This window comes from Phocoena phocoena, chromosome 13 (genome assembly GCF_963924675.1).
Source record: "Phocoena phocoena chromosome 13, mPhoPho1.1, whole genome shotgun sequence".
In the NCBI taxonomy this organism is placed as follows: Eukaryota; Metazoa; Chordata; class Mammalia; order Artiodactyla; family Phocoenidae; genus Phocoena; species Phocoena phocoena.
In genome coordinates this window covers 87,107,835-87,122,647 of record NC_089231.1, presented here as the reverse complement: position 1 = coordinate 87,122,647, position 14,813 = coordinate 87,107,835, and the positions used below count along the sequence as shown (strand labels likewise).

Here is a 14,813-nt window from a genome sequence, read left to right as displayed (position 1 = left end):
TCCTTTCTCAGTCCACGACTTGCTTTTAAAGTCTTACGGTTTATGAACAAAAGCTGGACAAAAGACCCTGCGTAGCCCTTGAACTCTCTTCTCATCTGAAAAAGAATGAGTGGATGATGCTGTAAAACAGGTCTAAATACAAAGTCTATTTGTAAAAGGGATTGAAATGGCTCCAGAGAATTCATTACGTCCACACAGACACAACTTCTGTTTTTTCCTCCAAAATATTTCCTTTTTCCTCCTGTGGGACAATTACTGAGAATGAATTGTTAATTCATTCCTAGATGAATGCGCTAACCGGTTTCAAATGCCGACATAATTATGGGGCGGCAGAAGAAAGGCTGACAATGATTGAATGTTAGCCTTGGCACTGCTAACCACACAGAAAACAGTAAGAATCATACATCTTCCTTTCAGCTGGAGAAATTCTGGTAACAAGGATTTTGGAGCAATGTCCTTCTGGGCAGGAGCAGTGCCAGGGGCTGGTGATCAAATGATGCAAGAGACAGGAGTCCCTCAGTTCGAGGACAGATACGGTGGGTCATTTATTCATTCATTCAATCCACAGTTCCTTATTAAGCACCTACTGTGTGCGAGGCGTTGTTCTAGATGCTATTGATAGAGCGGTCCCTTCCCTCCTGGAGCTGACATGCCAGTGGGGAAATTCAGACAATGAACACACAAATAAAACAGGCGACTTTCTGTCCTGCTATGAAAGAAAATCAAGGCAGTTGGGGCAGAGAGAGTGACTGGGCTGTGAGAAGATGAGGTCACTGAGATCAGTCTGAGAAGATTTCAGCAGGGATCTGTATAACATGGGGAAAATGTAGTACGGGATCTGGAGGAGAGGCTCCAGACACAGGAAGCAGCAAGTGCAAAGGCCCTGGGGCTGGAATGCAGTGGAAGCGGAGGTGAGGAAGATCACGAGGTCAGAGAGCAGCTGTGGGCCAGACATTCAGGGCTGCCTAGGCCCTGGTGAGTCCCACTGTACTTCATTCTTTCTTTCTTCCTTCCTCCCTCCTTCCTTTCTTCCTCTTTCTCTCTCTCTCCCTCTTTCCTTCTTTTGCAAGGGGAGTTATCAGAGGAGTGCCATTCTGGAGGAGAGAGACCTGGTCAGGTTCTCAACATGAGGAATGAGCTGTCAGGGGTCAGGATAGCAGCAGGGAGATGATGGTGGCCCGGATGAGCCTGTGGCTATAAGGCAGGGAGATGCCGCAGCCTCTGAGACCTGTTTGTGACAAACACAACACGGATGGGTAGGTGCCACATCAGAGCGTGTGGCAGGCGTTAGGGGAACCGGCAGGGGGGTAGAATTCTGCGCCCACAATGCGTTATTCCTGCTGTAGCATCTCGCCGGCCACCTAGAGTCTTTAAGAGGCTGACTGTTATCCTGTCCAGTAGTTTCCAGGCCGTTCTTGACTTCCTTCCCATGGAACTGACCAGGATCCAGCATCCTCTGGATGTGAAGGTCTGTCTTCTCGGCTGGTGGGCGGTGGGGCTCAGCAGACGGCGGTGCTGCGGGAATGCGTCTGCACCTCAGAACCCGCCGTGTTAGGTGAGAGGCAGCGGGAGGGAACAAAGGCCCCAGACGCACAGCGGACTTTCAAAGCGGACATCGCAGGATAATGCCTGGGATGCTGCACACGGGGATAGGGCCTGTTCTTTGCTGTTTCCCCAGCCTGGTGCACAGTCGGCCAGCAGACAATATTTCATGGAAGATGGAACGAATGGACGGTAAGGGACGCTAGGCCGAAATGAAATAGAGATGAAATCCCAGCTGTCACGGAGCCAACCTTCCAGATTTGGGGAGGGCTGGTGGCAGCAGGCAATAAATATGTAAGCAAATAAAAACGTGGGACTTCCCTGGTGGCACAGTGGTTAAGAATCCACCTGCCAATGCAGGGGACATGGGTTCGAGCCCTGGTCCGAGAAGATCCCACATGCCGTGGAGCAACTAAGCCTGTACGCCACAACTCCTGAGCCTGTGATCTAGAGTCCACGAGCCACAACTACTGAGCCCCTGTGCCACACCTACTGAAGCCCGTGCACCTAGAGCCCGTGCTCTGCAACAAGAGAAGCCACCACAATGAGAAGCCTGTGCACCGCAACAAAGACCCAACATAGCCAAAGATAAATTAATTAATTTAAAAAATAAATAAAAACGTAAAAAAGAGAATGTCGGGGAATGATAAAAGAGGAATTTCCTCAGATATGGGGAGACTAAGCTATGGTAGCACAACAGCATGGGGTGTCAGGAGACAGCTGTCGATGCTATGGGGGGAGGGGGACCCTCATGGGCTGAGTCTGCAGGAACCAGGCGTGGCGGGGAGACTTGCAGGGGGAGGACTCAGCAAGGACAAGGATGCTGAGTGTGGAGGCGCTGGGCAACACCTCAAACTGCACCTGGCACACAGTAGGTGCTTAATAAGGAGAGGTTCACTGTGGCATCGCCCTCTCCCCACAGGCTGGGGTGACGGAGGGCGTGGGGTGAGGGTTTAATTCTCTGTGGCCGCAGCTCTTAGTCTTTTTTGTGTCATGGGCATGTCTCACTGTCTGGTGAAGCCTAAGAATCCTTCTCAGAATAAAGTCCTTATAATTAAAAAGATACACGCACCCCAGTGTTCACTGCAGCAGTATTCACGGTAGCCAAGACATGGAAGCAACCTAAGTGTCCATCGACACATGAATGGATATAGGAGATGTGGTACGTTTATACAATGGAATACTACTCAGCCGTAAAAAAGAATGAAATAATGTCGTTTGCAGCAACATGGATGGACCTAGAGATGATCATACTAAGTGAAGTAAGTCAGACAGAGAAAGACAAATACCATATGATATCACTTACATGTGGAATCTAAAGATATGGTACAAATGAACTTATTTACGAAATAGAAACAGACTCACAGATGTAGAAAACAAACTTACGGTTACCAAAGGGGGAAGAAGGGGGAAGGAATAAATTGGGAGACTTGGATTGACATATACACACAGCTATATATAAAATAGATAACTAATAAGGACCTACTGTATGGCACAGGGAACTCTACTCAATACTCTGTAATGGCCTACATGGGAAAAGAATCTAAAAGAGAGTGGATATATATAACTGTTTCACGTTGCTGTACAGCAGAAACTAACACAACGTTGTAAATCAACTACACTCCAATAAAAATTAATTTAAAAAAGAATAAAGTCTTTAAATGCATAAAATAAAATACGTAGGCTTGCAAAGGAAGCCAATTGTGCTAAAATACAGGTATCAAAATATAAAGAATATGTGAACTGGAGTAATGCATGCGCTTCTGCGTTAGTGCACCTCAAAATAAGATCTAGGATTGGGTGTAAAGTGACCATAATTTCCAATTAGTGAAAAGTAGAAATGGTATTTCAGGGTGTCTGGATCGCCAGTAATATGTATGGAAATCTGTGAAACGAGTGCAGTGGTGGCTGCTAATCCTTTGGGGGATCTCTGTTCATAATGGGCGGAAATGCCGAGTTTTGGTTAGAGGTTGTTAGTGAACGGGGAGGTGGAATTTTTCCCGTTCAAGTTCACAGACCTGCCTGAGGTCTCTGTGATTCCCAAAGGGACTAAAGGCCCCTTCAGGCGTGCTGTGGCACTTTTACGTCCTGGTCACCTGTGCCACTTCCCATCCTCTTGCCACTCTCTCCCAGAACTGTTTTTCTGACCTTCCAGCGGGAAGGCTGGGGTCACGAGGTGGGTGACCGTATTCTCGCTGGGAACGTGGGGTTTTGGGGTCACTCGGGCCGCGGACAGGTTCCCCTGGGGTGTCCCCTCCCCCTCCAAGGTGATTCTGACTACACATGGGTGAACATTTCTATACTAACATCATGTCTTTAGGGGATTTATAAACAACTGATTCAATACCTACTGAACTATACCTACTGACGTAGCATTTCCTTTTAAATATAATTAGTAGTTTAACATGGAACTACTTAAGGTAAAAGAGCTAGCATTTCCTGAAGGCTTACCAGTGCCAGGCAAGGAATTCTGAGTACATTTAGTTCTCAAAACAGTCCTACGAGTCTGGTATTATTTCTATTCCCACTCTACAGATGAGGCACAGAGAGGTCAAGCCACTTGTCCAAGGTCACACAGCCATTCAGAGGAAGAGCTAGGACTTACGCCAACATAGTTGGCTCCCAATTCCTATACTGTTCTCTATGAGAGAAAATATTAAGTAAAGGATAAACTCAGTGGTGTCTGGACATTGTAAAAAGTGAGACGTTGGTGTGCTAAGGGCTGGTAGTTAATTGTGTCACGGTGCATGCGGTTTTCTCTCCTGGGGTCCCCTCTTATAGTACGTGGGCTCCGACTGACATTCAGGGTGAGGAAGAAGACAGCGCTTAGCCTGTGAGTCCCTCCAGCTAATTTTCCTACGTTAGAATCACTTTTTTTCTCCATCTCCATCTCTCATCCCCAGTGAAGTAATATAATCTTTAAAATCAGAGCAGTTTTTACTTTCTATGCAATGTTAAGTAAAATAATGGAAAGTAGAAACTTGGGAAAGACCTGAGCCATTGGATAACAAATCAGCAACCTCGAAACCACTGCCACCAAGTCAAAGCAGCTTCTGATGTGTCATAGATCAGCTTTTTAGACACAAATCTGGGCTGGTTAGTTGGCGAGAGGGACATTTTAACATTGAATTCCAAAGTAAATCTCCAGCTGTGGCAAGGAAAACACTTATTCTGCCCATAGAGTTAAACATTTTTCAATTGCCGAGAGCATCAAAGCCATCCTTGAAATACTCCTGGAGAATTACAAACGTAAAATCTTCAAGTTGGAGAAGGAGCGTGGAGATCAGGGTGCTTTGGGAAAATCAGAAAACATTATCTTTTCGTTGTCCCTTTAAAAATAATACTATTCCACCCCTGTCAAAGGAGATGTCCCTCGGTTCTCTGAAATGCCTGTATTTGCCTTTCTCTAACACAGGATATTGCCAACACGCTTCCCCACGGACTTCAAAGCCAAGTTAAGTCATCCATCACTTGTAGATTGACAGGGGGTCCAAGGGCATCTCTGCAATGCCACGGGCCTGCGATGCACGTTCCGTTCCCCAGTCTGGTTCTCTGGATTTAGCAACAACAAAAGATGCAGAGAAGTAACCACGGGATACTGCTGGGTAGAAATATCCGGCCACGGGGTTCAGATAGCCCAGTGAGATCCCTTAACCTCTCCCCTCACAGACTGAGGACAGTTGTGATGTGTCCTCTGGGAAGGAGAGTCGGAAGCACGTACCCCTCGGTATCCCTCAGCATCCTGGCTGGAAACAGAAGGTCCACTCAAAGGAGTTGAACTGGAGAGTGTGTGATGAGAGAGCTGTGGGCAGGATCAAAGGAAACAGCCAGGGATGGTGCAATACCCAGATGCCCATCTCAGCTGGGAGCCTGAGGCAAGCAGCCCAGTTACGGGTACCCAGAGGGAGGAGGACCATGGAAAACAGCCTCTTTGACAGGACAGGAGCTGTACGCAGAGAGGACCATGCCCCTGGCAAACGGGCGGCAAGATGGGGCCGGGGGTGGGACAGGGATGCAGCAAGAGGGGGAGGCATAGGGATGCCCCAGTGTTCCAGAACTGCCGTAACGAAGTACCACAAACTGGGTGGCTTCAAACAACAGCAATTCATTCTCTTGTGATTCTGCAGACCGTAAGTCCAAAATCAAGGTGTCCCTAGGGCCGGGCTCCCTCTGAAGGTGCTAGGGGAGAACCGTCCTTGCCTCTGTTCTAGATTCTGTAGGTTACTGGCAAGTTTTGCTTTCCTTGGCTCGTACGTGCACCTCTCCAAGCTCTGCGGCCGTCCCCAAACGGCCTTCCTCCCTGTGGTCTCCTCCAGATATCCAAATTGAGCTCTCCTTGTAAGGACGCCAGTCGTTGGATGTTGGACCTCATTTTAATTTTTTTCTTTCGGCTTCGCCGCGTGGCACGCGTCTTGCGGGATCGAACCTGGGCCCTCGGCAGTGAGATCGCGGAGTCCTAACCAATGGACTGCCAGGAAACTCCCCTACCGTTTTATTTTTAAATAAACTGCGGGGAGAAACTCTGGGACATGAACAGAGCTGGGAACCGGTTACACGCCGTCCCCTTATCCCGCGTTATTTGTCTTCACGGCAGCACCTTATCATGACCTGGTCTTAGCGTAAGGAATGGCTTCCTATTTGCTGTCCGTCTGCCTCCCACATCCCCCTGCCCCTGAGGGGAAGCCCTGTTAGTTTACTGCTGACTCCTCCGGTGGAACGCAATGTTCACCCACAGTGCCTGCACCTCGTAAGAGCTCAGGGTGAGGCTGAGTGGATTCTGCACGTCTTTATTCTTGAAAAGAGACCAGCATCCCCGCAGCCTTGCTGCCAACCTGCAGGAACTGTCACATGGAGGTCTCAAGTGACACTCTCGTGGGGTCTCAACTAGTGACGTGAATACTCTTCTCTTATGTCAAAGAAGAACTGAAGCCTCAAGCACTAAAGCTGCTGCTTCGTCTCCTAGTCTGTGCTGGCCCCAGGCTGCCCTGGACCAGCCTTCGGTCCTGGAACCCACAGCCAGACCTCTCCCTCTCTTCCACCCCAGCTGATGTGGGCACTTTGAGGGCAGGGGCTGAGGACTAGCGGGGTGGGAGATGCTCGAAGGCCAAGGAGCTGGACCCTGAAGCTTTCCTGCCCCCATGCAAGGAAAGGGTCCTGTCGCTGAGTTCAGTCTGACGGCGGGGTGGGTAAATGATGGCTTTGTGAGGCCGAGTTCTCCACCCAGGATGGTGCTGGGGGCGGGCAGTGTGATCCAGGGGGCTCCTGCCTGGAAGGGTCACTCTGCTGGAGAGTTGAGGGCACCGTCCTCTGCTCCCTCCGTCTCATCTACTCACTGGGAGTTGGAAGGTACTGCTGGGTGAGACAGAAGGCCACCGAGAATCACATGGGTGGCGTCATGGCTTTCTTCCTGGATTTAGGAAGGGGTTTGAGAAGGCCTGATTCTAAGGTGAGAACTTCCCCAACAAGGCCCATTTCCTATTTGGGAATCCTCTGTGTTACCTTTGGGCAGTTTCCTTTTCTTTAGAATGATCAACGATTGGGGCAATTAACTGTTTTCAAAGACTGACCCGTTGCCCCACTGGCTGCTGACAGGTAACATAAAGATGTGCCTATTGTTCGGTTTTTTAAAAAAGTTCTCATCTTCTAGTCAAGCTGCCATTTTATTCGCTGCTTCCTTTCAATAAAAGTTTCTGTTTTGGCCGCTTCTCAAGGTACTAAAGCTCATCCCAGAAAAAAAAAAAAAAAAAAAACCTTTGAAAATACAGAAAATAAGAGAAGAGAAATCCCTCCAAATTGCCTCTTTTGTTGTCTACTCGCCAGTATAGCTCCTAACTGTCCACATCACTTTGCAGAGTTGATGTCAAACTGTACATTCGAGGGGAAGCAAAAGGATGACATCACACGAGCTCTTAAATCCGGCTGTCGGAAGTCCTCGTTCTGTTCCGTGCAGTCAGCCACTCTGTGACCTTCCAGATGAGGCCAGTTTGAATTCATTTACAGTTATTTGCACACAAAAGGATTCTGGGTGTGACATAAGTCGTCATTTCACTTTACCTTAAAGGTATTACAAAAACATAATAAACACAAAAATAATGATACCCTTGCTTCAAAGAAGGCTTTCTTGTAGTCCCTTGAAAAGCATGGCCAGGGGCTTCCCTGGTGGCCCAACGGTTAAGACTCAGGGTTTCCACATAGCAGGGGGCATGGGTTTGATCTCTGATCGGGGAACTACGATCCCACAAGATCCCACATGCCACGCGGCACGGCCAAAAAAAAAGAGCGTGGCCAAAATCGTATCTCATATACTTATAACGACTTTACTTTTCACAGTATCTGCAGGACTTATCTTTTTGAAATAGGTAGCGTGGGAACTAGGCACCTATACCCTAGAACTGGTGTCGAGGTCCTGTGACATAGGTCTGCAAACTTTCTCTCTAAAGGGCCAGACAGAAATTATTTCAGGGTTTGTGAGCCAAGGGGCAAAACGGAGCATATTAAGAAGCGACTTCTTTCACCGTTCAAAATGTAGCTATTTGAAAATGCAAAAACCATTCCTAGCTTGCATGGTGTACCAAAAGAGGCAGCAGATTGAATCTGGCCCATAGGCTGTAGATTGTTGAGGCCTTTCCTAGGACATGGAAAGTCAAGAGAAGTCATTCTCTAACCTCAGAGTATTAGCAAATCCTAATACCTCCTGCGGTGGACATTGTTGCTGTGTTTGACTAGCATCCATTGCCCCTCTTTCACTGGAATCAGATTTTCCCATCATGCACCACGCCTACCAGCCCTCCATCAGATCCCAGACACGCTCCAGGGGGAGGTGCTCCCCAGGCCTGGCCATTCAGAGCATCAAGTCCTTTCGGCTTCCGTGATTGGCTTCCCAGGTTAGACGCGTGACCCAAGCCAAGCCAATCAATTCCAATCAGAGCCAGTCCTAGGAGTTTTCTTGGGTGATCGGCAATGGTCTTTCACTCTTTTCCTGCTGGATGTGATGCTGTGACTATGTCAGCATGGCACTGCCAGGGGCCACCTTGGGGACAGAGCCTCCTGTACAGTGACTCTAGCCAAGAGGAGCACAGAGCTGAGAGGGGGAGAGAAGCCACCTTCCGTGATGACGTCATTTGCACACCTGCATCCTTGGTACTCAACCTGTGCTCTGCTGTCTCTGTCTAGAGGCATCGGCATAACTTAGGAGCCTTAAAAAATACCCAACACAGACCTCCTAAATGAGAACCTTCATCTGAGAAGAATCGTCAGGTGACCTATATGAACATTAACATTTGAGAAACACTCTTCTAGACTTTTTAAGTTATATGTGAGCTGGTTACTTCTCATCATGCTTAAGCCAGTTTGAGTCGGGTTTTCTGTCCCATGGAACTCAAAGACTTCTAATTGATGTATTTCTTAACCTGGTGTCAATGAAGCCTGCTTATTCCAAAGCTGAACAGAAATTAGTTTTAGAATATCCATGTCAGGCTCCATGTCTGTGAAGGCAAATTCTGACAAGGACCACTGGAGCTATACTTCAGAACGCTCTTCCAGTGCCTCTGAAACGCCATCCTCTATGTATCTCCATAATGGGACTTAACACTTGTGCACAGGCACGGTCCTGGAGAATATAGTCCCAGGGCTTGGCAGACGTGGGTGAGTGACCGCAGGATCGAGTTACAGTCTAGCCCCTCATCATCCTCTTCTCTTCTCAGTTCCAGCTGCACGGGGTCTAGCTAGAAGTTGGTAACGCGGGTGTGAGTATACTCTATTCGTGTCGTGTTCTACTTGTGTCAATCACATGTTGACTTACTGTGTAGTGAGGCAGAGACTGGGGTAGTCACCCAACTCTTCCTCTGCACCCATGTTTCCCATCCCTCTTGAAATCTGACGGGGCCACAGGACTCCTTCTTCCCAAGGATGTGTGTGCAAGTATCCTATGTAATTTGCACGCCATTGCTTAGAAGAGCTTGCGGGCCACTCTGACCGCTCCTCTGTCTTTGCCACCAAGAAGGCCACATGTTTCTGACGTTCTAGCTCCAAGATGATGACGTATGCATCAGTCTAGATCCCTGAGGGACTGCCTGGAACAGAGCCCCCTACCATCTAAGCGACGTGGCATAAGCAAGAACAACCTAGATGGCATTAGGCACCTAAGATTTGGGGGTTGTTTGTAGCGGCAACATACCATACCCATCTTAATAGACACAGTGACCTAAAGCTTCCGTATAAGAAAGGAACAGAAGTAAAAAGAACTGGAGTAGACTTCAAGAAGAGAAAGTAAGTAAATACTATAAATTTGGCAAACGTCATGAAGCTGCTATGAAAATAGCTGAGGTTGAGACAGGCTGGATTAACGACGACAGCAACTTCCAAAGACCGGGAAGAGGGGAAATTGTGAATGCAAACGTCCCGTGAAACAACTGCGGCAAACATCCTGGGAAAGAGACGAGGGACGCCAGGGTACAATCAGACAGCTGAACACACGATCACACGCGCATCCATGATCACGCCGGTCTTACCATGGCCAAGGGCACGATGCCAACCAGGTCTTTCTGGCTGATGAAGATCTCAGACACGGCGATGTCCGTGGTCCCCCTCCGCGGGTATTCCACCTGCCAGGTGATGGGCTGACTCCCCGACAGGTTGCTGAAGCTGGTGATTTCGAAGTTCATCTGTACAACCTCGCTGAATAAACTGCTGCTTCTGGAAGAGAGCAGAGGAAAACAGCTTTAAGCTGACTTGGTTCGGTGGAAGGACATTCAATCCCTTTGCTCCGTTCTCCTCACAATTATAACTAGAATGTAAGGACAAAGGAAATGCCTTTCAGGCACAGCACCTGGGACTTGGCACCAGCTACAATTTAGGGACCTGGGCGGGTGGGATGGAATAGCGCCCACACGTTAAGAATGTGGCCGAAGAATCTTCAACATTGAGCATCAGTGTATGTGTTGACGGGTCTCTTGGATTGATTCTGACTAGCTCTTCAGACAGTGAGCTAATCCAATCTGCCTCACCCTGGCACCATGGACCTGGATGACCTTGGAACTCAATGGACCCCCTTGAAGTTCAGTGTCGTTTGTGTGGTAGATACGGTAGGCAGCTAAATCAACGTCTTTCAACTCCTTCCTAGCTTATCCTCCTACAGAAGCTGAGAAGCATGAAATGACCTTTCTAGACTCCCTTGAAGCTACCTGCAGGCCTAAAGCCAAGTTTCCACTTGTCAGAGCCACTCGGCTGGTACTCAGACGTAGAAGTGGGTTATGAAGCGGCAGTGGGGAAGGAAATTAGGATTTTTCTGACAAGCATCGTGGTCCTGGTTCTTCCGGGGCAGCTGTGGTGGTTCTGTCATCCAGGCCCCTGTATTATCATGCCAAGTGATGTTTCCTGTGCAAAGGTCCACTGCAGAGTTGGTCATTTTTCTTGTCTGAATTTCTTCCCTGTCTGCCCTGTCCCTGGCTGTGTAATAAACACATTCAATTCAACAGCTCTCCTAGAGATTCCTGGAATTGTCCAGTATCCCTTAAGGAAAACTCTTCTCTTTAGGAGGGCTAGTTAGCTAAAGGGACTCTGATGTCTGCAACTAAGAAATGTGACCACTACCTTGTATTTGAAGTGGGCCCAGATATATGTATTTTTTAGCAAGCTTGCCCCAGCAATTCTGATGCTTGGGGAATGACCGACAGTCCAAACATCTCATTTTTCGGATGACAAAACGAAAGCCCAGGAAGGGAAAACGGCTTGTTCTCAACCATACAGCTAGTTAGTGGCAGAAGCAAGCTGAATGTAGCCTCTCCCAATTCCCAGCCCTGTGCTCTCGACGGCATTCTCCTCTAATTTAGTTGGGGGTCAGGTATGAAATTACAAGACACCAAGCAAGTTTCCTTAGAACAGAGATGGGCAAACTGTGGTCTGGCAGCCAAATGCAGCCTGCTACCTGTTTTATGTAAACAGTCTCATTGGAACACAGCCCTGCCTGCTTGTTTATGTTTTTTCTCTGGCTGTTTTCGTGTTACATACAAGAATATGGTTGAATAATTACGTCAGGTAACGTAACACCTGCAAAGCCTGAAGTATTCACTAACTGGACCTTTACTGAAAAAGTTGGCCAGCCCTTGTTTTTAGGAGGTCAGAGAAGGGAAAATGGGAGAAGCTTTCTGGAACTACTGAATCAAAAGAATCAATATTGGTGGAGGCGACAAGGAAGGGCATCCCAGGCATACAGCTGGGTTTGTAAGGTGGGCCAGGGAGGATTTGAGGCCAGGCTGAGGGGCCCCCAATGCCCTTTGCCTGTAGGCTAAATATTAAGTAAGTGGTGGGTCAACAGTTAGCACTCTCTCGGCTGGCAGCTTCTGGGAAGGCCACCCGATGTCAGGCGAATTGAGGGGGATTTTCCACAGCACATCAAGAAAGAAACACCAGAGATGTTAACCCTGCATCCCAAGCATGTGCCGGTACCGCTGTGAAGAGTCACGGAGAAACTCTTCCCTTTGCTGCAGGGATGATCAGTTATAGATGCACCCACTCAATCTTCAGGTCTCGCCCAGTAACCAGAACGCTAATTTCCCACTCTGGTACCCTCAGGCCCGTTCAGAGGGCTGGGGCGGGACGTAACAGCAAGGTCGCTGCACCAGCCAAAGCACCGGCACTCATGAATCTTCCTTCCGGTACTCCGGGCTGGACGTGGAGCCCGGAGGAGAGCGATTTATGAGCTGCTGCATGTCCCTCTGGGAGGGAAAACGATTTCAGCGTCTGGAACCTCAAGCCATGGGCTGTGCAAGATCAAGAGTGAATTATTTGCCTTGGAAAATGAGGGAGACGTGTCTGGAATCTGGAGTGTTTCCAAACTAAGCCTTCTTGGCCCAGCAACTAAGGCCTGGAGGGATCGGGGTCTGCTTAACTCAACTTCCGGACATCCCTCCTGCATGCTCTGGCCAGCCTCTCCCTGCGCTCGGCTAATGACTTCCCTCATTTCAGGGGGTTTAATCTTGCCCTCTCAGGACTAACGCCTCCTTATCTGCAGCAGAGCTGGCTACTTGGCTGTGCTCGCTGGAGATGTAGCTGTGGCTTACCTGACCCTCTTCAACAAAGAATTCCCTTTCCTTAGTACTGCACGTGGCAAAAATCCAGTTATCCAAAGATCCCGTCGTGGCCCCTGAAGGATGCCTACACGGAGAATAATGCTAGAGGTTTTACAATGTGCCTTCGACCTACACCCTTCTTTAAGGTGGAAGACTCCTGCCCTAAAGACAATGCGGTGTGGTGGTTTCCAAACTGTGGTCCATGGGACCCCTAGTGTACCCGGGGGGTGTGACAGTGCTGGCTTTGGGGCTGGAACTGGTCCTTGATACAGCCCTTTCCTCCATCTCCCTCCTGCTGCAGCAAAAGCAGATCCAGTGTTACATGTTGGGAATACTGGGCATCCAAGAAGTATTTCATTAAAGAATGAAAAAGAAAGGAAGTGGTAAAGGGCAGGAGGGAGGTTAGTGGGTAGAAGCAAGAAGAGGACCCGTGACTCTTTCAAGGGAACACAGCCAGTGTCATGACTCATTTGCTGTCACCTTGCAAGCAGACCTCCTGAGCTCACGTCCTGGCATCACCCGTTACCGGCTGGGTTACTTTGGGCAGCTCTGCCCTTTTTTTCCCTAGTTGCCAAGTGGGAACTCAACTCCTTCCCATTTCATGGAGTTGATACGAGGATTAAATAAACGATCACATATGTCTCGGGCGCTTAGAACAGAACCTGGCACGACCAAAGGTTAATAAATGTGAGCTCTTCCTGTTCTTAGCAGGACTTGACACTATGTTCATCCTCTGTGACTTCAGATTTGGTCAAAAGCCACCTTTTAAACGTGCCCCTTTAGGGCTGGTCCAGGAGCTCCCGGAGAACAAGCCAGAGTATAGATGCCAGTTCCCTGCTGTTCATCATGAAGTGGGATCTGTTCAGATTTGTATATAGTGCATTTACTTGGTAGCTGTTCCTGTCAGACACAATACCATGGTATGATACGTTCTGCTAGCAGACGGGGACCAAGAAAAGAAGAAACCTGTCTGCAATTCTGTCTGTGGCCAGTGCTTTTCTACTCTCTCTGAGCCAACTGAAATCTTTGTTAAGCCTTTGCCTTGAAGGGACCAAGAACCCTCCATGCCAGCCTATATGGGGCTTGTGATATCTTCGGAGTAATAAATAGAGGAATTTAAACACTTGAGTGACTCCAGAGAGAGCCCAAGAACCACTACTTGCCAAATCAATAGTGTAGATTTATAGCAGTAACTCTCAAAAGAAGTGTTCAAAATTGGCTTTAAAAAAGCTCTTACCCAAAAGCAAATAAATTCCCCCAATAGTCACAATAAAGCTTGGACTCTGAAAACCCAATTTATCACACCTCTTAGGTGTTGCACTCCATCTTGTAAGAAAATGAGGTCTCGGTGTATCTTAAGAAGACAAAAGGGCTTTATTACCTCCCCACCGTGGAGTGTAAGGGATTTCGGCTCCCAAGTCAGACACTGATGACAGCTTACCGCCTGCAGAAAGAAATGAGACTAACAAAATGAAGAAATCAGCCTTATAACAGGGAAGCAGCTCCAAGAGAACAGAAGAATTTGGCCAAGGCTTCGTTTGACTCATTTTATTTCGTGTGTATTTCATGAAGGCAAAGGACACATACGTCTCCTCTGGGAAAGGCTTTATTAGATAGTCCCATTGACCCCACCATCCACAGGAATGCCCTGATGATCTCTGGGTGCTCTCCACGGTGCTGTAGCATAACAGTTTGAGCTGCAAGTTGCAGGCAACAGAAAACACCTTGAGCTGACCGATAAAGAAAAGGGAACTTAACACGTGCCTCAAAATTACTAGGAAGTGTGGAGAAAAAGACATGGAGAATAGGCGGGAGCAAAGGAAAGCTGGACAAAACCCGTTCTAGATGGGACACCACTGCTGATGCCAAAACAAATTTTCTACTGTCCTTGATGCTTTGCACCACTGATCCCACGTTCAAAGTGCTGAGTGGGGATATCAGATTGGCTGGGCTGAGCTAACATCCCCTAATCCAATATGTCAGGACAGTGAGAAAGGATCTGGTCTCTTATTGAGAGAGTCATCTCTTCCATTCCTGCTGTCTGCAATCAACAGGCAGGGCAGAATTCAGGATGCAGGATAACGGTGAAGGACAGAGGATGGAGAAAAGCCTTTGCAGGTTGCCCTGTTTCCAGAAACACTTGGGCTAGATTGAGCTCAGACTTAATTTTTTCTCCCTTCTCGCTATCCCAGTCCCCAAAGC

The 14,813-nt window shown here is 48.2% G+C and overlaps 1 protein-coding gene across 1 annotated transcript in view; it reads right to left on the bottom strand.

The window, feature by feature from the left end:
- The window catches only part of TMEM132C (transmembrane protein 132C), a 291,179-nt gene that overhangs the window by 59,636 nt on the left and 216,730 nt on the right, over positions 1–14,813 (bottom strand). The window contains exon 4 of the mRNA XM_065889544.1: positions 10,053–10,236. Within this exon, the coding sequence (XP_065745616.1) occupies positions 10,053–10,236 (184 nt within the window). The remainder of the gene's footprint in view (positions 1–10,052; positions 10,237–14,813) is intronic.